Source organism: Lynx rufus, unplaced genomic scaffold (assembly GCF_022079265.1).
Source record: "Lynx rufus isolate CCGP_SWC_20201006 ecotype Redwood Valley unplaced genomic scaffold, mLynRuf1.p SCAF_3, whole genome shotgun sequence".
Lineage (NCBI taxonomy): Eukaryota > Metazoa > Chordata > Mammalia > Carnivora > Felidae > Lynx > Lynx rufus.
The window spans coordinates 50103274-50129991 of record NW_025814845.1 but is presented as its reverse complement, the minus strand read 5'-3'; the positions used below and the strand labels follow the sequence as shown (position 1 = coordinate 50129991).

General features: G+C 33.0%; 1 protein-coding gene across 4 annotated transcripts in view; it reads left to right on the top strand.

Annotated features, from left to right (window-relative positions):
• Window positions 1-26718, top strand: part of EPHA5 (EPH receptor A5) — a 341103-nt gene that overhangs the window by 264954 nt on the left and 49431 nt on the right. For 2 of the 4 annotated variants that reach the window (XM_047091369.1, XM_047091368.1), the window contains exon 9: window positions 22992-23057. The exons of the other annotated variants lie outside the window; for them this stretch is intronic. In XM_047091369.1, the coding sequence (XP_046947325.1) occupies window positions 22992-23057 (66 nt within the window). The remainder of the gene's footprint in view (window positions 1-22991; window positions 23058-26718) is intronic. 4 annotated transcript variants of the gene reach the window in all.

The following is a 26718-nucleotide window of genomic DNA, read 5'->3' as shown; positions in this document are numbered from 1 at the left end:
AGAATAATTAAATTTTAGTGTAATTTCTCAGTTGTGCTAGAATCACAGCTACACCCAAGATACAAATCTTAATTTTTAACAGAACTAAATCTGTGACTTGCTAAGATAATTTTTTGTATACATTGTCTTGTAGAAGTACATTACTTTTTAAAAATAGCAATACCTTATGAATTTGTGCATCATGTATTCATATTAATTTTTTCTTAATGGTACTTACTATACAGGGACTAGGAATTTCCAACTTAAGGGAAAACAAATTTTATCCCCCAAACTCTGAGATTTATATTTTTTTACCAGCAATTTTTTTGCATGAAATTTTCATTACTTCATTTTTTGGAATGGATATTCTTGAATTTAAGGGGGCATTTGTCTTACGATAAAAACATATCTGGCCATTTGTATTTTTCATGTATAAGTTATTTTATGTTGTTTTACATAAGTATACTTATTCAAAAGCTAAATTAAATGATTCTTAAAGGTCTTTGCCTATCTCATTCAAGACAATGAGCTTCATAATTTTTGTCTGGACTAAGAAAACCATATCCATCTCATAGTACCCAGTGTCCTGAATTAACTCAATAAAGATTTGTCAAATAAAGGAAGACATAAATGAAGAAATGTGGCCAAAACCTAATAATATGTGGGAAATTATTTATGAATACTGACGAATTATTGAAAAAAAAACTGTTCTAGGAATGGTCTGAAGACATTGAATTATATATGTTTCTCCCTCCTGTCTTTGCCAAAATATGACTGATGAACATCAACAAAAATATAATGACTTTATTCTCTCACTCTGAACTTTTTTTTGTCACTTTTTAACCTCTTGACTATATTAAAAACTAGATATTTGCTCCTAGGTAAAATGTCTTTTAATTGCAAATAATTTGACTCCTCAGTGGTGATAAAGATGAATTAATTTTTATATATTGAAAAAATATTAATATCACTTGAATGTAATATATATTGGAAATTTATATCATTTGGACCCTGGAAAAGTACGTCTTGAAGACACATATTCACTGGTGATTTGTATTTCTATTCAGACCAGATTAAAAAAAATGAGGATTATAACATATTGAATACTATGGGACTAATCTACTTCAAAGAAAAAATTATCTTTTTTATTCTAAAATAAATTGAAAGATAAAACATAAATCAAATATAGAGACTTTCTAATCTTTTTAGGCTAAAATTGATTACACCGAAATCTCTTGGAGTCTTTCTACTTAGATAGAGTTTAAAATAATATAGGCAAATATCCATCTTGAAGGAAAAAGTTCCATTTAAAAAAACAGAAAGAATTATAACACCTTAGGATTCTATCAATCTTAGAATTTGTGTGATCTTCCTGTTTAAAGGTGCTAAATATTCCATAGAGCATTTTCTGCAGGGTTTAGATTCTCATTTTTACTTTCTTCACCATTAATTTTAAATGGATTTTTTATTACAGTACAAAACAATTGACATGTCCTTAGCAAACTATGAGCTAATTACCCTAGAATGGATATAAATTAAACCTCCTGATATGCACAGCATGTTGTAATTGTTTTTTAATCTTTCTCTTTTATCAGTAATGACAATGCACATTGATAACTTTCTTATTATATGCTAAGTTTATTGAGTTTTTCCCCTTATATATACTACTTTATAGATATAAATTATTTAATGAACAAACTTTTCATCACTGATTGTCATCTCCACACTTCCAGTTACATGTTTGAGAAAGTCTTTTACAGTGTCCTTCTTCTATTTTCCTTTCCTTTAAAGATGATCTTGATTATATTAAGTTACTTTTTTTCCACCGTCTCCATTTCAAGCTTGAGGCCTAATTCTTGATTACTGGATACTTCTTAACCTGATATAAAGCTTCAATTAACAGGACCTACTGGTACTGAACATATAAAGGAAAACATTTTCAGTGTAGAGAAACTATTTCTTCTTTGAACCTTGGTCAACATAGACAACCTGGTTTTAAACCATATATTTTAATACTTTGGTTCTGATCCCTTATTTATTACACACTCATGAATTTATTTTTTTGAGAAAATTGCAGAGATTTGATTTTTATTTCAATCAATGCCACATGTATGCTCAGGAGTCAAAGATACAAACATTATATACATGCACTCCCATACATTTCCACTTATTTTTGCATGTAAGTACAAGGAAGTTAAATCTGTTTACCAGTTTTAAAAATGGAAAACAAAATAAAAAAACTTTGGGGTAGAAAAAGGTAGAAGAATTTCCTCAAGCTGCTTAACCTTGGATGTGATGATTTTAAGATTACTAATGTATGACTTTAATACTATGATGCTCCTGAGATTATAAATATAGTCTGAGTCATGGCTTATTGTAAAAATGATTATTTTCTCAGCGAGAGATCTCCCCTTGTTTGTCCTGTTCGTGTTCAAATCCTGTAGCTCCATGTATGACTGCTAACTCTTATTTCTCTCTTTGTTTATTAAACAATTGGAACTCAATTGACTTGAAATGTCTCATAGTTTTCTGAGGCAAAAATTCTTCAGTGGATAGTGTACTTGAAGGCTAACCTATCAAAATTAAGATACTGAGACCATGTTAGAAATTTCAAGGAAAAAAAAACAAACTAGTAGATTTAGGTAAGATGTTGCTTCAGGGTTTTTTGGTTTTTTTTTTACTTAAAAATACTATTAAAATTTAGCCTTTTGTAAATTGGTTCAAATCTCTTAATGTATAACACGTTGTAAATGACATATTCTTCAGATATTGCAAACATTTATTGAACATCTGTTGCACATCAAACACCAAGATAAGTCCAGGCATGTGAAATAAGAAGATAATGTTCTTTTCTCAAAGTGTTTCCACTGTAATTTCGTGGTCAGATCGATGGACAGAATTTCATAAACAGAATTACAACAGCTATGGATAAAAAAGAGGGTTTAAATTAGAATCCTCCTAAATGGTAACTTTTTTTTTCTTTGTACCACAATGGTGATCTGATTCATTAACTAAAAAAAAAAAAAAAAAAAAAAAAAAAAAATGAGTTCTTATTACATGCCTGTCACATTTCTTATGTTAGGAAAAACAATGGTTAGGAAAAACAGTGGTTTTGATGGTAAAATCCACTGGACTTAGAAACTTTCCTTCAAACTTATTTGGAGTCAAAGTAAAAAAAAAAATATGCAGGCATTTTGAGTGTAATTTAATTCAGACAAGTGCCAGAGCTCTGCCTACTTTTGATATCAAAGCATAAAGCTTCCTAAGTGAGTGATTTTTAAAGGGCATGAAGTATTATAAAACCTTCAGAGAAGCCTCTTTGCCTAATGGAATAACACAGTAATAATGTTGGTAATAATAAGTACAATAAGGTCTAGCATGAATTACATACTACCTACTAGGCATTGTTCCAAGGGTTGTACGTGTAATATTTCACACAACTATGTCTCAGTATTAGTTCTATCTTCAATTTATGCTTGATAAAATTATCTTCTTTCAGTTTCTTGACCATTGTAAAAATGGTGCAGGCTTGAGGCTTTTGCACTGGCTCTTCCTGTGGGCTAGAGCTCCCTTGCCCCAGAGAAGCACGTGGCTTCCTCCAGCTTTCAAGTCTTTACAAAATCCCATCCTCTCAATCGAGCTAACTAAAATCATAGCCCATGATTCCTTCTGCTGCATATCAGATCTCTTTTACCTTGATTTGACTCTTCATGACACTTAATTGCCATTATATTACTAAAAGTATATTTCTTGTGTTAATTTTTTGTCTAAAGATCCAAGATGGCAGAGATCCTTATCCATGGGTTATTTTTTTCCTTCTGAGAAAATGTCTAGAACATAAATTACTATATACAGTTAGTTAGTGGGGGCCTGGGGCTTGAATGCAGCTCTGACTTTAGGACTTAGTTCTTCATTAGACGGCTTCCCCCATGACTTGTAAAGCATTAAACTGTATGATCTTAGTGAAACTCTGAATTCTTGTATACAAAGTCACTGATTCTCTATTGCCAAAAATAATGGTATTAATTAACATTTAAAACCTTTCCAAACTGATCAGCAATATATAATTCTATTTATTTATTTACTTACTTATTTACTTACTTATTTATCTTGAGAGATAGAGAGAGACAGACAGAGCAGGGGAGGGGCAGAGAGAGAGGGAGAGAGAGAATCCCAAGTAGGCTCCACCCTGTCAGCACAGAGACCAACCTGGGACTTGAACTCACATACCATGAGATCATGACCTGAGCCTAAATCAAGAGTAGGAAGCTTAACTGAATGAGCCACCCAAGTGCCCCTAAACTGGTCAGTAATGTAAATAAAACACTTTTTAGAAATTAATGCCAGTGATTTCTTGACACTAAGGTAAATAAATAATATATTGAATTGTAATGAATTATTCACCAGTCCTTCACTGGAAAATTGTACAGATAAGTTATTTATTCTAGAATCAACACATTAAATATCACCAACTTTATGACCATTCCTCATTTTGTGAAAACTGATTAATTTTGCCTCTGTGTTTCCTCAAAACTGTTTTTTTTCCCAACTGAAGTACTTTTAGCTCATCATTCTATATATGTCTCCTCTGATAGATATGTGCTCATCATGAATAAACAGATTATAGTGTAGATTCTCAGTGAATGCCCAGTGATCTCATTATTGGATGAATGAAGTTGGAGTTCGGGATTCCTGAAAATACCTTCCAGCATTACCACTATGTTTTTTTTTGACCTAGACTCCTTTGGTTGCATATGACAGAAGCCAAATTCAAAGTGACTTATTCTAAAAGAGAATTATAGATCATATAGGTGAAACGTTCCAGAGATGTATAAAAAAAAAAAAAAACCCAAATCCAAAGTATAGACACTTATTGATCTAGGTACTAAGATAGTGTCTGCTATGCAATATGGAGGCACATGATTGAAGAGTGCTGTGGCACAAATGTGATATTTAAAACCACTCATCAAAATGAGGTTATTTGGATGGAGCCCATCAACACTGACACTGAGAGTGGAAGAGAAAGATCTGGTGAAAGCAGACTGAGGAGTGGCCCTTGAGATGGCAGGAGACCAGACAGTTATTGGATCACTGAAGAAGGAATGGTCGCTGTGTTGACCCCAGCTCTGACTTTAGAGTTCTTGCCTTTCACTCTCAGAGCCCATATGGTACAGGTTCTGACAGAAACCTAAAACCCAGCTCCACAGACTTAAGTCAATTGATAACACTTGAGACCTTAACTAAGAAGAGGATGGAGAGGTTACACTCTATGGCCCAGCACGGTAGGAGCTCACACCTGAATCTGCAGACAGGGCCAGTCTCATACACAGCATAAGAACTGAAAATGTGGAAAGAGGCTCTCGCTCCGTGATTTTTTCTTATGCTGCATTTCATCTCTCAGTATTTAAACCTTACCCACATGTCAAGATCTACATTCAGCATCATTTTCTATCACAAAATCTTCCTTAATTCTCTTAGCCAAAGCCTTTTTCCTTCCAATGAAGTCTCAGAACAATATATCAGTAGTTCTCATGAAATTTAACACTTTCAACTGCAAATTATAGTATATTGAGTAAACATCTTTCTTCTTCAGTAAGTGAAAGATAAAAGATAAAGATTTCTGTGTCTCTCCACATAACCTACCTCATAAATTATTGAATTAGGGATAAACCGTACATCAGTCTCCATTTGAAGTGCTTTGTCTCGTTTTTTCCTATTAATGTTGATAGTTTGGAAAATAAAAATTGTTAGCAACACTGATAAGAGTGTAATAGAATACCTAACACATAAATGTGCTTTCTTCCTGATTACTGAAATTTTTGCGCTATCACAAAATAAATGCAGTGATTTCAAAGAAGTATTACATAGGAAGAAGAAGTCTTCACTAGCTTATATTATTCATTCGACATCTGGGCATCCAGATGCCAGAATGATGATACACCTGGTAGCATCAAGTGGCGATAGTTTTTATTAATAATAATGTAGGTCAACAGGTTTGATTTCTCTCCTGATTCTCTTCAGATTATGAGTATCATGAATATGTTAGTATATTTAGCATTTCTAACATCATTACGATTATGTAGTTTCAGAACTTGGTACGTTTTGGTAAGAAAAATATTGTGTGGAAATATTTTGTCTCATTCTATCCTAATTTAAAATAATGATAAATAGCCAAATATTTATAATCACACATGTAAATACTGATTTTAGGAAAGCTCTCATTAAAAGCAAATCTCAGTGGCTTATGAATTAGCAGATGTGACTTTATGAAACTGTAATAAATCCAGGCATGTGTATTGATTTAATATCTGAGAGTTGTTATTCCTTCTATTTTCTCATGATTACACGCTTTTTTCTTCAAAGGCTCTGAATCAAAGATAATTAGAGAGAAGATCATAATTTATTAATAACTGACAAATGGGGATCAGGACACAGTAGTGCCAGAAAGACGAGGAGCATAGCAACAACTAATTGCCCACTGTGGGAAGTAAATCGTCCTAGGAAACTGAACCCAAGAGAGTTACTGGTTCAATTGCTCAACATTATTGAATATCCCACCTGCGACTTCTCACAGATCAAACACGTAAACATCACGGGAACTCTCAGGAAGTTATATTGAGGCAAACATTTTGGAGGAAAAATTCTATGACACGGAGATAAGTTAATATCATTGATTTGCAAAAAAATAAATATTATTTTATAGCAAAGAATCTAAAGACTCAGATTTCATCAAGTATGAAGCATAGAGCAGGTCAAAAGCCTAATACAAGAGAGCAAAATACACTTTTTGTCTGAAGCTCTATTTGCCCAAAAGCTCTATTTCTATAAAATGTGAAAGAGAAAATGCTAGCATGCCAGCAGACACTATGCTCTGACAGAGGACTCTGCTAGGTTTCTGTGAATCTTACTACATCTCTCAGAGCCCACACAGGCTCTCACAGGAACCTGATATCCAGCTCTACAGAGAAAAATCAATAGCACTATGCTATGCCAAAGGGTAGCCCATCTATTCAACAAAACCCCGTTAATTTCCTGAGCCATGTCTAGGAATATATCCATCGCTGAAAAATGAAGCAAATGGCAGTAAAATGTTCCAAATGATTTTAAACGCCAGCTAAAAACCCCATTTGTTTAAGATCTGTGCTCTTTTTAAAAACTTTCATAAACCTGCAAAGAAAGAAATGTGTCTAATGTATTAGCAACTCAATTTCAAACAGCTGCATTCTTTATTGTGCCATGTAGAGGAATTGACTTCAAATATATCTGATGTCTGTGGTAGTTTTAGTGCTACAAAACATATTATATCCTAATTATTTGCTTACCAAAATTCTTTTTACTATCACTCACTCCATGCTTCTCATTATTTCCTACTCCCCTGACTTTTTAATCTCACAGAAAACTGGCATACTCCCCTGTGGTGGGTCTTCGGCATGCATTTGCTCTGAATAGTCTACGTGCATTACTCCGCTCTCTTGAAGCCATCAATACTGCATAACATCCGCGAATTGTAATGATTATTTGGGGCTTTTGTTCTTTAAATCCCTGTTTTATTTGTTTATTTTTTTAAATGACCCGTTATCTTTTCTTCCCATTCTTATGGTCTGGCATTGGGTTCCACATCTCTATCATGGTCATTGTTGAGTTCTCTTGAGCCAAGGTAGATCCAAAGGCCAGAAAGATGGTTGAAGTTTATTGTAGGTTGTTTGTTTTTTTGTTTGCTTGCTTTTTGCCTGCTCTTCACACTGCCACTTCCATCTTGAAAGACAAGATATCAAGTGGGGAAAGTGGGACCTCTTTGTGGTGTTTAGTGAAGGAAAGACTGTTTTTTAGGTGTTCTTAGGATGGTCTTACACCAACATTATAATTCCTCTTCAGTGTCTCTCCAGGCTGAAGCTTTCATAGGATTCAAAAATTCTCTCGAATCTCGCAAGTCCCTCTTCTCCACCTCCAAGAGCTCTCCATACCTCTGGCATTGAGTGACCCTAGTGCCACTTGGACACTTCTATGCCTATTTCATTGATTTTCCTGAAAGAAATGTTCTAGGCATTGGTTTAAACTGATTATACCCATAGGTGATATATAAATAGTGCCCACGTTAAAAAAAATGAATCTGAGTTTCAATTGAAGTCATGTAATTTTGCTTGTTTATTACTTTAATCATTTAATACTTTGATTGATACTTTCACTATTTTGTACAAAGAGATATCTGGCACAGATATGGAGAAATAGTACACAAAAGAATGTAAAGTAAACAGAACATCCAATCACAGAGCAAATATTTAAACAAGCATGTTTAAAAATATGTAGAAATATAAAATTAAGCGAAATATTTTCTGTTAATATTATTTTTCCTAGATACACTAGAATCTTACTATAAATCCCCACTGCTAAAGTTGTTTGTGACATCATATATGCCAGTAACACATGCTACTTTTTTAAGGATACCAAGTTCAGCATAAATATTTTAACAGTGTAGATATTAAATCTGTAGAATTATTCTGGTTTTCTTAATTTTCTACAAGTGTAATTACCAGGAAAAAGCCAATCTACAGGTCCAATCATCCTCAGGAAAATGTTAAGGTGAAATTGAGCCACCCAAAATGACTAATTTCTGTCCCATCGTGAAAAAGATGATGTAAAAATCTAACAAGTTATCATCAAATCAGCATGAATTTAATATGTACATGATAAGTAATGTTGAACTTTGATTATACATAAATTTTGATGAGACAAATATATGATAAACCAGAATTTTACACTTGTATGATGTTTTCTAGTACATGAGGACCTCTTGATGATTTATTTTGATGTCAATATCTGACTCTTTCTGATCTAGTCCTATTCCAGCTCTCTCATATGTACATATTGTGGTCTGCTAGATTTACCTCTTCTCTAGCCATTTGGAATGTCATGGCCAAGATAAACCCAGCCTTTCTTGGAATCTGAAAAAACTACAATTAATCATTTCAAACCAGTGCTAGTACATACTCTCCAGCTCCAATAGGAAAATAGCTACTTTTTTTAATAGTTTTATAATACAGTCATTATAGATCATTTTTGCTCCAAATGTTTGCATTTTTTCATCATTTGAAAGTTAATTTAAACCTTATGGTTGCTGGATGTTAACCAATGGCGTATTAGTTTTTATTTATTACTTATTTTTTTAATTGAAGTATAATTGACATGCAATATTATACTAGTTTCAGGTGCAGGACATAGTGTTTCAACAATTATATGCAGTATGAAATATCCATCCTGGTAAATCTAGTTATCATCTGTCACCATACAAATCTATTACAATATTATTGACTACATTTTTTATGCTGTGCTTTTTGTCCCCATGACATTTACTTTATAACTGGATGTTTGTACCTTTTAATCTCCTGCATCTATTTCATCATCCCCAACCCTCCTCCCCTCTGGCATTTTGAATTCCAAATAGATGTCTATTTTACCACCTAATATTTTTCTGCCCAAGTTCTGAGGCTTGTAAATGTTCATTCCAGAAATTGAAATGGAAGGTCCTTCTGAACATCTCATCTCTCTGGTTGGAACTTGTGTAGTTTGGGTCCTTTGTTTCTATCAGTTCCCAAAGCCAGGGTGACTGGAACCAGTTGCTATGTCTCCAACCCTTTGAAAACACTCTAAGGGAACTCCTAAATAACCTGGTTTGGAAGTCTATCAGGGGATCGTCTCAGTACATCATATGTCCTGAAGTGACTATCACTGTCAATCCTGCTTCCTTCCATCTGCTCACCCACTGTATGATAATTCCTTAGACCTCAAATATGCCAATTGCTGGGCTGCTTTAGCAATGCTCCAACATATCTTTGACTTTAGATTAATGGCCATTTCCTTACATGAATGTCCTGATTTTTTTGACCTTACCAAGATCTCTTGCTGCCAGCCTTTTCTATACATTTCAGTCTACTTTTTACACTGTGTGTTAGTTAGTTGGCATGGTTACAATGATTGTCCTAATTTCTTACTAGCTGGTATTTTATTTATGCTTGCATTTCTTAATTTTCTGATTAAAAATTATATAAAATATGCAAGACAAAATGCAGGAGGAAAATTAATCATATTTATCCACCAGAGGCAATCAATATTCATGTTTGGCCATACATACTTAAGATCTTTATATATGTATAGTTAAGTTCATAATTTATAATTTTATTTTCTGTTTTTCTTTGACGTAACATCATCATATAAAGTTTTCCTGTGTAAATTTTAAAAGCAAAATTTAGGAAGTCTTTGATATTCTAATGTCTAACTTTTCCCATATGCTGTCCCTTTGGTTTTGTTTGTTTCTTTTCTTCTGTTGTCATTGTTATGAGGGAGAGGGGTTGCTGTTTCAATCTTTAATGTCCTTAGAATATATTTGTATAATTCAATGTAAGGATAGTGAATACGAATATTTTTAAGATTGTTGATACAAATTGACAAATGTATCAAATGACAAATGACAAATTGTAAATCATTGCACGAATTAGCATTCCCCCAACAGTGTATGACACTACCTAATGGGTCACAAACTAGCCAGTCTGTTAATTTAATAGAAGAAAAATATTCTGTATTTTTAATTGCATTTCTTTTTTTTATTTTTGAAATTTAATAGGCTTATTAATGTATATGCAATAACTGTACTCATTAGTTATTTTATTACATGTTTTATAAATTACATATGCATGCTCTTTACCCACTTGGACTAGTGGAATCTTAGTTCTTTGTATACTAAAGACACATCATTAGAAGTGTCAAGATTTGTTTACTTTTTAGTACCATTTGTTTTGCATGTGATACAGTTGTTAATTGTACCTTTTGGGTAATCTAATTGTTATTTTCTACAAATTTATGTAAGTATAAGCACTGTTTATCACTCTCTCCCAAAATTGTTTTAGGTCTTCACCTGTAGTATATACTAAATAAGTGTCTATATAGATATTCTTTTATCTATACTGCCTCTGGGCTAGCAAAACATTCTAATCTAATTTGGTCCAGGATCATGTTAGTTCAAATATAATTTTAAAATGTGTTTCATTGTTTGGTCAAGCAAATATCTGTTGGGATATCACATATGGTCATAATTACAAATATTTTATATAAGTACTCTTATGGGTCCATACACTGATATACAATTGTATGTATAAAAAACAATTGCAATCATAATTGACCATTGTTATATATATGTGTATATTAAAATAGTTAGCATTTATTACCATTATATTCAATTTTTTTGAAAACTTTTTAAATGTTTAATTATTTTCAGAGGAAGACAGAGAGCCTGTGCAAGCAGGAGAGGGGCAAAAAGAGAGGGAGAGAATACTAAGCAGCCTCTGTGCTATCACCTCAGAGCCTGCTATGGGCTTGATCTCATGAACTGTGACATCATGACCTGAGCTGAAATCAGAGTCAGAGGCTTAACCTAATGAGTCACCCTGGCATGCCCATATTCAAGTTTTAAAACTTATGGCAACTTCTGTAATATATGATTTCAATGTTACTGACCCGTATGAATAGAAAACAAAATGTGCTTACATGGAATTTGAATAGTTTGATGTGAAAATGAACACTTAGTTTCTTGTTAAATCAATCTCATAATTAATTCAGTTCTCATGTTTATCACAAAATAAACACAGTTCTTATATTTTGATAATTTGAGTATACTTCCACAATTTAATTATTTGAGTGTGAAACAATTAAATTTAAACATTAGTCCTTCTAACTCCTCTACCTTATAAATTTAATGCTGCTATAAATGATTCAACTCTGAAAAAATATTCAACAGCCATAATGGAGGGAGCTAAATAGGTCAGAACTTACATAGTGGCTTATTTCTTTGATTAATATCTTCTTTTTTGACCCACTCATTTTTAATTGAAATTATTCTACATTAAGACAAATGGCTGTTTAAAACAAATGTTACTATGCTTAAAATATTTTTTTAAGCTGGCAAAATTAGCATCACTTTTTTGCAACTTTATCCGTTCTTAGTTTTTCCTCTCTACTTCTCTCAAAATGAATTAAAACCTAAAGTAGCTAAGCACAAGCAGGTTAGTCATAAGAGTCATATACTCTTCTCAAAGAGGCTTTACAGATAGACCTGTTTCAACAATGAAATGACTGGGAGGGAAAAGCTCAGCGGAAGGAGCTCACAGTATCTTTCGGCTTCTATAAATGGAGGTAATTGATGTTTGCCCAGTGACGGCATCATCCTGTAGGAGAAAGCAACATGATTCAGTATTTTGTGTATCAACATTATTATTGTGCCAGAACAGAACTAAGATGCCAGTTGATTGTGAGGATATATCTATGCAATTTTCCTGTATTGAACTAGTAAAGTTATCTCATCTGTGGAAATAAACAAAAAACACCCAAATGAGAACAAGCAAAGGCTATTTATTAAGAAGTTGCTATAGCAAGGGAATCAGCCACCATCACTTGCATCTGGCAGAAACCCAACGGCAGGCAGTGGAGTGTAAAGCTTTAAAATGAAGAGAAGGGAAGGCTTCAGTTTTTCCCTGATTGGAGGCTATTGGCATGGGATAGCTGGAGGTGGGCTAACTAGAAGCGGAACATCCTGTGGGATTGCTTGTGGGGGCATGTTTGGTGTCTTCTATTTAGAATGGACAAAAGTTAGTGAAGCTGGCATTTATTGATAAAGTCTGACTAATTGACCACTCAGGTCAGTTGCTACAGAGCTTGTGGTTTAGCCATTGTCCCTTTGTACATTCAGTCTCTCACTTACACATTTTACTAAATAGTAGTACAGGTCTTTTTATAAGCTGAGTGTTCAATAATGAAGAAAAATTAAAAAGGAGTGAAAAATTTAAGGAGTGCAGCCATGAATATACTGTGAATTGCTTTTAGTAAGTGATCAGATAAATAACTATTTAAAATCAGTAACACTTTGAATTTTATAGGTTAATGAAAGAAACCATGTACTTTTGCAGTGAGAGGATAGAAAATGTTTAAGAAGAATTTTGTTTTATCAGACAAGTTAAGAAATGATATGTCTTTCCAATGCCAGAAAACAGGGATATAGGAAAGAAAAAAAAAGAGGGGGGGAGTGAAATTGAGACAAAGGTGAAAAAAATTTTTTTTGCATTTTTAGTGGTTCTTAATATCAAACTTTTCCTTTCCCTACCTGTTTGCTGATTTTTGAGGTCAGATGTCAAAGTTTATAGTTTGTCCCCTACCTATGCAATGCATACCAGGTTCTATTTCCTATTTGCTACTTGATGAGAAAGTTGAGTTTTCAGCAGATTATAACTGGACTGATTGAGAGTTTGTCTATCAAATGCACAGCAAGCCAATAAAGACTGACACCAAGCTTCTGCAGTGAAAAAAGGTGATTTATTGGTGTGGTACTACATAGGAGAATAGGAACCTTGTCCTCAAAAGTCTCACACTCCCTGATGGCTTGCAAGTTAGGATTTTAGGGGCAAAATTTGGGGCAGGGGTCTTTCGAAAAGGTGGACACCATTTACCAGAAGCCCAAGAGGTCATGTTAACAGGTGTTCTGGCAACACTTCTGCTTGCCAGAGGTCTTTTCCATATCAAGAGACTTGAAATCAAAGAAAGAAAAGAAAGAAAAGAGAAAGAAAGAAAGAAAGAAAGAAAGAAAGAAAGAAAGAAAGAAAATCTTTATTCTTCCTGTTAGAGACTTCATTATATATTATATATTATATATTATATATCATTATATATCATTATATATATCATTATCATTATCTATATCATTATCTATATCTCTATCTCTCTTTAGGATAGTGCTGATTAAATACTTATCCTACACTTTCTTTGAATAATAAGCAAGCATTCCTTTCCCTTGAGCCTCAGCCTACATGTTCTTTAGCCATTTGGGCCATGCCTAGGGTGATATGATTTATAATGTACATTTTTCCATCTGACAAGAGCTGACAAGATGGATACTGGCTTCAAAATTAAAACCAAAACATCACAGATAGTTGATAAAAGTATGTAGTCCAAATATAGTAAAAAGACACTAGTGTTTATTGACCATATCTAAATTATAGCTTACATATATATGTATATATTTCTACATATGTTCATGTATATGTAAGTACATATGTCATATATAAATGTATACACATGAGTGTATAACAATATAGTAGGGACATCTAATCTTCAAATTTGAGTAATATAAAAACATTTAAGCGATGTATCAAAAGGTGAAATGTGTTTTTTCTGTTCAAAATATTGCACCAGAGCAGCCTTTTGCATAAGTACTTGATAGATCCTGTAACCTCTTTTTGCTATGGCTCACCAAAGTAGATTTGTCTGACCTTGGTGACCTGTAGGGTTTGCTTTTTTAATGGGATTTGAGTCTTTGATATGCTTCCTACTTTCATAGCATGGGCAGTTGAATAGTAACACATGTCATTTCAATGTAACAGTTAGTATTGTATTTTTAACAATTGGTACAAGAATAAATAGAGGGTATGGTTATTTTCTCCTTGATGAATACAGAAGTATTGTTACAGAAATGGTAAGTTTAAGCTGGACCTGAAAGATGAAGAGGAGTTTTGAGTTTGTTGATAGTGAGCATTAAGGAAGGCATATAAGAATGAATGCACATAGCGTGTTCAGTTTACTGTGACTCCCTGGACATCTACAAGGCCTTCACAGCCTCTACCTGTGACCCTCCCTATCCTGATCTCCGTTCTTCCTGCTTCATTAAAGGCATGAGCTTTCTTTTATACAAATATAATATATATGTCTATGTAACATGTAAAATTATGTAACTAAATATAGATGTGGTTCTGGTTTACTCCAGTTCAGTAACAGTTCAAAGAAAATCTTTTATATCAAGATATCCACTTCTTGAAAGCTCTTCTGACAAATCTGTGGCAAAACTGAGTTTGCTTTCATATAACTATATGTAAGTCTGTAGTCCAATAGACACAAGGGAGAAATAGAGAAGCTGAATATAGATAATTTTATAGTGTTGCTATTTTTGAGATATTATGACTACTATTTAATCCAAGTAGCTAATATAGAAATATAGAAGTTCAAAAGAATCTGTCGTTAAACATTAAACTTAGCAATTAAACGTGTAAGGATAAATGTTAGGAAAAAAAACTTGTGGTTTGAAAAGGTAGAGAATACAATGAAATTTACAGTTATCTAACAAACCAGTCTTCATGGTTTACATGGTTGTATGGTTACAGATTTCTGGAGAATTATTTAAAGTACTTACCAGAGAACAAATTGTTTTTAGGCACCTCTAGACACTTCAGAAGTTTTTATTAACAGCAGACCATTAATATGCTAATTAAAAACCTTTCCGTTTGTATTCATTAGGCAAATTCCCCTAAGACTGTTATAAGACACAACATTCAATACAAGAAGTATTTATTGAGTACCTATTGGATCAGCGGTGTCAATCTGGAGGAAATTTAGAATCCACTGACAGTTTTTGAAAAATAATGATACCTGGGTCCCACAACCAAGCTACAATATTTTGACCTAATTGTTCTAGGGTGAGGCCTGGGCATTGGTTTTTGTTTGTTAGTTGGTTTAAATATCACCTGTTGCTCTAATCTGTGGCTAGGTATAGAATTATTGCATAATGTGGTTTCAAAGTTGTTTTTATATAATTTCTTATTATTAAAGCACAGCACATAGATTGTTAGTAAATGTTTGCTAATAAGGAGAATTATTGTGTCCACTCCTGCAGCAAAAAAATTTACAAAGGTGGTTAATATTTGGTAAAATTCATTTTGATTTCCTAAATATATCCTGGAATAAGCAGACTGAATCTAACATGTTCAATAACATTTTCTAGTTGCATCAGTGGCTTTACCTGTGGCATTCATGGTAAAAGAACCTGTTTTGTAATGATATTTGGCCTATGAGAATGATTAAAAGAAATATAGAAATCTTCATTAAAATATACCTTGGGAAAATAGATCAACTGAAATGTTGTCTAAAGATAACTCACATCAAGCTTTCCTTCTAGGTCCTAATAGTCATTTTCAGAGAAAGAAATAAAAAGAGTTCCTGATTCCAAAGTTAAAGTCAGTAGGTTTTTGTTTGTTTGCTTTTGTGACTTTTATCCTTGAGGGATGGCTGCATATGGCACATTTAGATTGGTAGAGTTTGGGGATTTGTCTTTATTTTATAAATCTTTGACGTATGTATAATTATGTAAACTTTACTTTAGTCACTTATATGATTTTATCTCTATTTTATACATGTCTTTGACTAATTGACTAATAGTAGAGTTTGGGTCATTGAGTAATGTTATGGCACCTATCCTTTAGTACTTTGGAACAGAATTTGCTATATTTTGCTACAGTAAGGGCTTGACCCATATGGAGGCATTTTAAGTGTGGTATGTAATTTATTGTGAATTAATTGATCAGATTTTTTTTAACCTGGTAACAGGCTATTTGTGGAGAAAGAAAGAAAGGTTATAGTTATAGCAGGGTTCTCCACAACAACTTTTAAGTTTTAAGATGAGTAGCCAGTTGAAGAGAAACGTAGGACAAGGTCTGGAAGAGTCCCAAGTGCAAAAGCTTCTAGCCCATGGAGTTGAGGTAAATCACCCTCCTAGTACATGGATGTGTTCAGCAAATGAGAAGCTCTCTGGACTCTGGGCATGGGATTTCTATGGAGGCTTCATGATGTAGGCATGATTGATCACTAACTCCTTTTCTAGCCCTTTTCCCCTCTCTGGAGAGTGAGGGGTGTAACTGAAAATTCCATACTTCTAACTATTTTTAATTTTTTTTTTAGAGAGAGAGAAAGCACCTGTGTGTGAGCAGCAGAGAGGGGTGGAGAGAGAGAGAGAGAGAGAGAGAGAGAGAGAGAGAGAGAGAGAATCTGAACCAGGCTCCAAGCAGGCACAGAGCCCAGTGTGGAGCTTTATCTCAAAACTGTCAGATCATGATCTGAGCAATCAAGAGTCAGATGCTTAACCAGCTGAGCCACCCAGGTGTCCCTGAAAATTCCATACTTCTAATCATGACCTAGGTGTTTCTGGTGACCAGCCTCCATCTAGGAAACCACCAAGAGCCACTTCATTAGTACAAAAGAAATTTTTATCACCCAGGAAATTCCTAGAGATTTAAGAGCTTTGTGTTAAGAACCAAGGTCAAAGACCAAATATAGAATGAGAAATGCTCCTAGTGCTCTTATCACTTAGGAAATTACAAGAGTTTTAGGAGCTCTGTGCCAGGAACTGGGGTCAAAGATAAATGTTAGAACAAAAGATTCTCTTAGTACCCTTATATACAAGGATTTTAGGAATTCTGTGTCAGAAACTGAGAAGCAGATACTATATATGTTTCTTATTATTTCACAGAAAGATATGAGAATGCTTAGAACTTGATTAGGTAAGACTAAGAGATACACTGATGTTTCTCTTATTTTTTTTCCCCACTAATGTTTTAAACCCACCTACCAGGGACTTGTACTTAGGCAGGACTATTAGTAAAGCATCTCAGGGGATAATAGGGAGGCACCTGTAACCGTTGCTGAAGGATAAGAAGCTCTAGAATGAGAATAAAGCAGAGAACTAGAAAAAAGATTGAAAAATTACAGCATATATCTTTTTCTAATTTGTCTAGACTACGACTTGGAAATAGTGATTGAATGGCACACATAAATCCCAACATATGTATTAGATGTGGTGTTCCCCTCAGAGTAACTCAAAATCACAATTAAAAAAAAATAAATTAAAAAAAATTTCTTTATAACCATTTTGCATTACCTTCTTTTCAGGGTGGAATAATTTTATGCCTTTGTGCCAGAAGCATGGAGAATGAAGAGTAGAGTTTGGGAGCCACATACATTATAATTATGCTTGTTATCCCTCGCTCAGTTTTTGCAAAAGATTTCTGCGGAGTTTTAGCCTGGCTTCAACCGGAAATCAGTACTAAGTCTTAAAAGAGGGCAGGGAATTAAGACACAGATGCAAAAGATACAGAATTACAAGATTTTTTTTAAATCTGGAAGACAATTAACATTGTCAATGTTAACTATCAGTGAACAATTTCCTCAGCTCTTCTGTTTTAAATATTTGTTACACATCTAAATTATTTTCATCATTTAAAAACTGATAGAGTGTAAATGACAGCATATTGTGATAAACATCATAATTGGAATTGTTTAAATAATTTGTATCATTTTCTTAAAATTATAAAATGAAATAACCCCCAAAAACTGCAAAGAAAATTAAAATCGCCCATAATGCTAATTAATGTAACACTCCAACAATAGCTCTTTAAAAAAATACTTGTTACCATTTTATTTCTCTACACACTAATTAAATATTATATATACCTTATTGATTTTCATCACATCATAGATTCCACAAATATAATTTGTTTATTTCAAAATATTCATTAGCTATTTAGTTCCTTTAATATACCCAGACTCATGTATATTTTCTGTACCTCATTCTTTGCCCCAGGACCAGATTATTATAATATTGTCAGTTTTATTTTTTTTTTATTTTTTTTAATTTTTTTTTCAACGTTTATTTATTTTTGGGACAGAGAGAGACAGAGCATGAATGGGGGAGGGGCAGAGAGAGAGGGAGACACAGAATCTGAAACAGGCTCCAGGCTCTGAGCCATCAGCCCAGAGCCTGAAGCGGGGCTCGAACTCCCGGACCGCGAGATCGTGACCTGAGTCGAAGTCGGACGCTTAACCGACTGCACCACCCAGGCGCCCCAGTATTGTCAGTTTTAAAACTTCAAAGCGGTCACTTTGAATCTGGGACAATGTGAAGAGCCTCACACTGGATTATGAAACTCATTCTTCAAAACTGCCTTGTCGTAGAGTCTCCACTATTATCTCATTTACATCAATGCCTGGTTTACCCAGACTATACTTATAGTAATGGATACATCCAGGACTGCCCCTAGTTTGACTACAAACGCCATAATCTTCATTCTTTTGCTATACAGTGGTGTCTTGCTCTTTGATAGGTTTTGGAGGATTGTTTCCTAAAGGATTGGTTCACTTTTCAGGGTGGCCTAAGCGCCACTCTGTTTTCTCTACCACTGAGTACCATCTGTTGTTGTTGTTTTATTTTAAATGGGGAAACCACAGGGGTGGCTGGGTGGCTCAGTTGGTTAAGCATTTGACTTGGGCTCAGGTCATGACCTTGCAGTCTATGAGTTTGAGTCCCACATCAGGCTCTGTGCTGATGGCTCAGAGCCTGGAGACTGCTTCTGATTCTGTCTCTTTCTCTCTGTCCTTCCCCTGCTTGCACTCTGTCTCTCTCCCTCAAAATTAAATAAACATAAAAATAAATTCTAAAAAAAAGAACATAAGTTATTTATAAATGGGGAAACTAAAGGACCTTTTGGTTTTCTTACCCTTTTTAAGTTTTTTTTATCAGTAAACTGAAAATATTTGTTACCTGATTAAAGTACTTGTTTTGTGAAATTACTCTTCCTGCTTTTCTCTCATTCGTCTATTAAGATCTTAGTGTTTTTCTTTTCTGCTTGTATGATCTCTTGTTTAAGAATTTAAATCATTTATCCATAGCCTGTAGTCTTGGTTCTCTGATCTAGTATCTTTGAGAATTTCTTCCCTAGAGTTATAATCACCTTGCTTTGGTAGGAGGGAGGTTATCTTACTTACACTGACACACTTCGTGCATGTATTGATCAACTCTGTGTAAGTCCTGGCTAAAGTAATTTCATTTGAATCTTTTTTGGGTCTGGAGAGCTTCTGTTATCATATTTTAATCTTCCGAAGGACAAATCGAAATATCTTGTTAAAACAAAGACCAGCAGTTTTTCATTATAAGCCTGGGAGAGCTAAACTATTTTAAACTTGGATAAAACTTGTTATAGCTGCGTGCCGTTACTTACAGACTTCCAGGTGCTAAAAACTGATGAGAATGCAGATGTGCTGTGTTGAACCATAGCTCACATAAATTAGATTGGCTGCTATTTCTAGCACATTTTGGTTTCTATTTCTAAATTATCTCTGAGGCTTGTAAGCATTTTCAACCTGTACTTCAAGTATGTATTGATTAAGGAAAGAACACGTATACCATCTGGTGCTGAGGTGTTACTGTGACAGCATCCTCAGACTTTATTTTAAAACATTTACTTGGGGGGGGGGTGGCTATACTGCTTCAGATATTCATAGAAAAGGAACTACAGTTTTAATCTTCTTGATAACGGAATAATACATAGGGTGCTGTGATCACTAAATCCTTACAAAATATATTTTGTAGAACTGAGTTTTTCCAAAAAAAATTACATTGACCATTTTGTATTTATATGAATCGGTCTGAATATAATTAGCTATTTAGCTACATTGTAAATGGAAATACTTAGTATGATGATATTATATGGATCATCAAAAAGCTAATTCATCTGAGATAATAAGTATCTAGTTTATCACTCTAAGTATGATATTACGAAGAGGAATAAGCTACCACTCTTCTCCCAAAATGCATGATATGCCAGATATTGATCTAAGTGAATTTATGTATTCTCACTTCATTTTTGAAAAACCTTTGAGATAGGATCCATTATTATTTCTATTTTATAGCTATCAACTGAAACACAAAGAGGTTAACTAATTTGTCCAAGGTAATTTATTTATGCCACTTAAAACAAGTCAAAGACACTATCAGTGCAAATCTAAAGCAATGACTCAGATAAAAGCAGTAGCACAAGTGTTTGATTTTACATGATTTCATATTTTTGATTAAAGTTTATTAAAACTTTAAAATCTTAGTGCTAAGTATGGTGGTTTAAGTTCTTCGTGGATTTGGCGTTACTGCGAATTGCATGTGTATGTGTGTGTATGTGTGTGTGTATATATTAAACTATAAGAAAAAAATCTTATTATAATTTTCAAATTAAGAGGACTGAAAAAATATTATTTTTAGAATCATTCGTGTGTTTTTGGAGTCTCAGAACACTGGCTGACTATGAAATCCTAATAGGTAATGGCCAACCACAGTGAAGTTATTACCTTCCTAAACACAATTCTACATGAGTTTATAAACAGTGTACCCTGAACTAGAAGTATGTTTGTACTTTATTAGGAGATGACATCATCCTTTTTTATTAATCACTGAAAAATAGATACATTTGTCAACAATTATTATTTATTACTGATGGAGTTGAAAATGTGTTGTTTGAAATTAACACATACATGCAAACTTTCCACATTCATAGCTATCAGTAAATTTAAATAATTGTGCCATTGTTAATATCAGTTACAGTAAAGCACTGACTACTTGCGGATGTCATTCATTTCGTTTAAACTGTGAAGAAATAAAACGATTAAAGAATCATCCTCATCTTAGGAAACTGATAGTCTAAGAAAAGAAGTCAAACATTTTTTAAGGACAGATAGTAAGTGTTTTAGCCTTTGCAGACCGTACATTGTCCATCATAACTACTCAACTATGTCAGAACAACACTAAACAAGCCACAAATAACAAGTAGAGTGTGGCAGTGTTCTAACAACACTGCATTTACAAAAATAAGTGGGGGGCTAGTTTTGGTTCATGGGCTGTAGTTTATCAACCCATAATCTGAGTGCTAATATAAAAAGAAACATTAGGAAAATTAATTTATAGAAGAGATCAGTGTTTAAGATATTTATGAAATAAATGGAATTACAAAGAAATATATCAAGATCTGCCAAAGTATTTCACAGATGTTTTACCTAATCTTTAAGTATTTCAGTATTTTGATATCCTGTAACTTTGTATTTCATTATCTCCACAGTGAAATAAGTTTTGGCATATTTTAAAAAATGCATTACAATAAATAGACAAATAGGAAGTAAATGTCACAGGAAACATTTTTATTTACTAGGATTTCACTTTAGTGACAGTCAAATTTCCAGACAATTACTAGTCCTAAAAATTAAAACATCATCAGTTTTCCGGAAAAAAAAAGAAAAATATATATATATATAAAACATTGCCTACTTTTCCTTTGAAAAAGACCCATTGAAATTTAATTTGGAAATATTTGCCTACCTTTGTTAGCATTTCCAAATTTGTTTTATATTTATATTTTATTTTCTTCTCTTTATTTGTTATAAAATAGAGTAGATGCATTTCAAGTAATTAAAGTTCAAAACAGATTTTAGAAAAAAAACCCTTGGCCTGCTGGTTTATGGTATCATTGCTGAGCTCATTTCTCAGTTCTCTTAGAATCACTATGAATACTATTCATAAAATATATAGACAAATGAATGCATTGAAGCACTAAATAAATTCTATGTTATATCCTGTGATCAGTTTATGTGGTTTCTAACAACAAAGTGCATTTTATAAAATAATTTACTTGGTATTTTCTGGATTTTTTATGAATATGTGAAAAATTTGAAAGAATCTTGAATGTTGCAGTATCCAGAATAGTGCATGTATTATATGTAGTTTGCTTTTTTTAATATAGCAATAGCTCTACAAATATATATTTGGAGATGCATTTTTTAAACCTGAATATGTAAATTTAAATTGGTAGCCTTCCATAGGTGATTGGAGAAGTCATGTAAGCATAACATCTCGATAAGCTGTGATAAATAATGCCACTGGCATAAGAAATCAGTGGGTCAAATGGGCAGGACATTACTCTCCCTCCTAAATTTATAGGTTCTATGCAAACATGTATTTAAAGGACAATTTAGCATGTCTTCTGAATATAAATTTTGCAGGAATTCCTGAGGAAAGATATATTTAAGTGGGCTTACATTTTTATTTGTATGTCTATATTAATTGCATAATCAAATACATTGGCTCATTATATTTCCTACTGAATAAGCATTTTAAGAAAAATAAAAATAACTATTTAATATAGCTCTGTATTTCTTAAATCCATAAAATGCTTTTTAATTTGAAAGGCATTGTGGAAGAAGTTTCATTGTAATGCTTTTAGGGATTTTGCTTTTGAAAAGCAAAGCTGACACCTGTCTAAATTCATAGTGTCTTTATGCTATACTGAGGGAGTGGGATCTCTTCCTTATCTTGGGCTCTCTTGTTTGCTTTTCAGTTGCTGCGAATGTGGCTGTGGAAGGGCTTCTTCCCTGTGCGCTGTTGCCCATCCAAGCCTAATATGGTTAGTGTTCCCCTCCCGCTTTCACTCCTATGTAATGTCCCACCTCTATGTATTATCGTCAGCATTCCTTTTTTTTTTTTCTCCATTTGTGTACATTTTAACAGTTAGTGCACCAGGTATGCCTAAAAGGAGAGTAGATGGAAACCAATTTCCAAAGGGGAATCTTAACAAGTGATTTCACAGGGGATAGTTGTCAATAAAATATACATAGAGCACATCATCCTTATCTCAAGCATTCATACTTCTTTTCCAAAGCTTTTACTGTGGTCCTGATTTAAACCAGAAGCTGTAAGATTGTAGATTGTAGCATCTGTTTCACATTTAACATGTTTGTGTGTTTGTTGTTCCATTAAGATGAAAATCATATCATATATGGAAATGGAATGCTACCTCTTGACGAAATGCTACTTCAAATCACCATTTCTCCCTAAGAACCATGGAATGACCATAACTTAACTGGAATTTTTTTTTTTTGTAATCATTGTGGATATATGTGGCATTGGAGAACAGAGCCACAAGTAATTTTAAATGTTTTTTAATATTTTAAGCGTGAATAATTTCAGATATTTGAAGTGATATTTCTAATTTGATACCGGTGAAATAAAAAATATGCACATATTGGAGATCAGGGTCCAAAGGGCTAGTCTTAATTACTTACAAATGCAAATCCTAAATATATATCTGGGTTATAGCTATAAAACTATAGGCTAGGCCAAAAGATCAGAGAGCTCTATTCACAGATTTAGAGGGACTCCTGCACAATAGTGTGCTATCATGTTAAAAGTGAAATAATGTAGATAATTTCTTCCCAGATTAAAGATTCTACATCGCTGTACTACTGTATTGAGCTCTTATCTGTAGGTAAAACTTGCTGGGAAAAGATATTCTGAAATGCATTTTAGAGAAGTATAGGGCTTCCTTGGGGTACTGTAAATTGTAACTTGTATTCTCTAGGTGTAAATTAATTTTTGTTGATTACAAAAACTGGTGTGAATATGTATGCATGTGTGCGTACATGTGAGAAATGGTGGAGTGGATATCAGTGATCTTCTGAGAACAGGAGAAAGTTACAAGCAGGTTGCCAAAAATCAGAGATCTTTTTCTCAACCTTTTGAAAATTGTGTATTTGAAGGAAAATTTTGAGGTTAATATGAAAGCAGAGATTTATTCCACATGATTTCATTTACTCCACAAATTCTTTTATGAGCATGGGGCTTTGATGACAAACCACAAATTCCTGAAATCTGGCAATGGCTAAAGTATAACATAAATATGGCTTTACACTGTGATTTTTTTAAAGCTGCTGTATGAAAAGCTAAAACAAACAAACAAAAATGGTTGCTGAATTGTTCAAGCTACTTGAGTCTTAAGTAGAATTGTCATAAGAGATAAATCATCACTGATGCAGAATAGGCAGATTTTACATCTTGGAAAAAAAGATAAAAATCCAGGCCTACCTTGAAGTAAATCTCAAAGATAATGAGAGTATGAACATTCATGAAGACATGACTTAGAAGTATTGGCAAAAACAAACTTTAGCTAGATCTTAAATGCTTGATTTAAGGAAAAGTGGAAAGGCAGAATGCTTCCTTCACAAAAAACCCTAAGATAACACAATCATTTTTCTAACATTTTTTTTCAAATAATGCTAGCAGTTGTGGAGGCAGTGAGGGATTTGTGTGTGTATGTATATTTATGTGTGTATGTATGTGTGCGTACACTGAATGAATGAATGAATGAATGAATGAATGAATGATTTAGCCACAAATATGCTTAGATACTTAATAAAATGCCAACAGTTTTTGTGGAAAAATATATGAAAGATCCAGAATGTTTTTAATGCATTCTTAGTGAAATGAAACAAAATAAAGCAAAGAAACAAACATAATTTATCTTATATAATTAGACTGTAAGAGAGTTGTCCAAAATTACTACTGGGAAAGAATGGAAGCTTCAAATATGTTTATTGTTAAACAGCTTTCTGAAACTCCATTTTATAATTGAATTTTAAGTCACTAAGAAGTTTCAGTTAAAGATAGTATTTGTTTAGATTAAAGCATTGATGAGAAAACAATCTTTTATAATGGAAATTAAAGGCTGAGAAGAATAATTTTCCTAGTAGAGTCAGTAAAATACTGAAAAATCTTGACTGAAATCTTATCACCTAATTTCATATGTATAATCATATCAGTATAAGTCAATTACCACATAAAAATTATCAAAGGAAAGTCTCTATCATCATCATTTGTGAATAGACATATTTACAATTACAGAACAAAGGTTGTTAGACATTTGGGGATATTGGAATGTCACTGTTTTTCATTCCTAGAAAGACCACTCATGTGTGGTTGGTTTTGACCTTAATATAATGCAACACATGTACATTAAAATTGCCCACTGTAAATTTACTGGCTTTTAAAGGTACCTTGATATACCTTATGGAAATCTCAGAATCTGAGAAGCATAATTTTGAAGACATTGATTTAGGTCTTTGGTTCTACAGTTCAGCTATATTAAAACTTCCTCAATGCTCCAGAGTTCTGACCTTTGCTCTATCTTCCATTAGAAAACCAAATGTATTTCAAATACATGATGTGTCATTTATAAGATGATATTGGTAATTCGATGTTGCCACCTTTGATCTCAAAGTATTCTTCATCACTCTACTTGCCCACTTGTTATGAAATCTGTACAGATATATAATAATGTTAATATTTCAAATACTCTTTCTTCATTGACTTAAATCTATCCAATGATAGAAGATATTTCTGTAATATTTCTCTACCCACTGATAGAAGATATTTCTGTAATATTTCTGAATGAAACCTGATGCCTAAATTTTAGTTACACCATGCCCAATATTGCCTACATTTTTAGCTTTGATCTTTGACTATATGCCATCACAGCTGGTTTGAGATTCTATTATTTTACTTCTCGAAAAAAATCTATTTTTACAAATACCCAATGTTGAACAAATTGTTTTTTAGTGCAAGTAAGATGTTAATGTATGTAATTTCTAGAATAGTATTATAATTTATCCCTTAATATTCATTTGTGTTTATGTTTACAAACAGCAAAATATGTTTATAGCATAATATTTTTTAAGTCCATCTGAAAGATCTCATGGTCCCAAAATTGCCTTTTCTTGTGTTTCTTAAATTCAAACATATGCTAGACTATTTTCTTCATTCATTAGTTTTCATGCTTTTCAAGTGTTTTCGTATACCACTTACTATTTTTTCTGAAGTGTTCATGTGGCAAGAGAAATGGAGTTTTATATTCCAAAAACAAAGCATTAAATGTTCATTTACCTATCCTGTGCTTTTTTTAGGATATCAGTGTCATTTTTAAAGAGTTTTTTAAATATTATTCATCAGATATGAGGGGAAAACTTTAGCTTCTCTCATAATGCAGAGATTAAGACCAAAACCAAAACAAATTTCTCTGACCAAAAAGATCACAAAATTACATTGGATCATTGTCTTAATGTTTCAATAAACTATTTTTCTTTCTCTATATTAAGTGAAAATTTCTTAAAATTTGAAATAAACAAATTTTTATTTTCATATACGTGCAACAGAGATTATTTCATTCCTCTTCACAACATTTCTGCCAGGGAGGAATGTGGAAATACTATCCCATTTTATAGATTTAGGAAAGA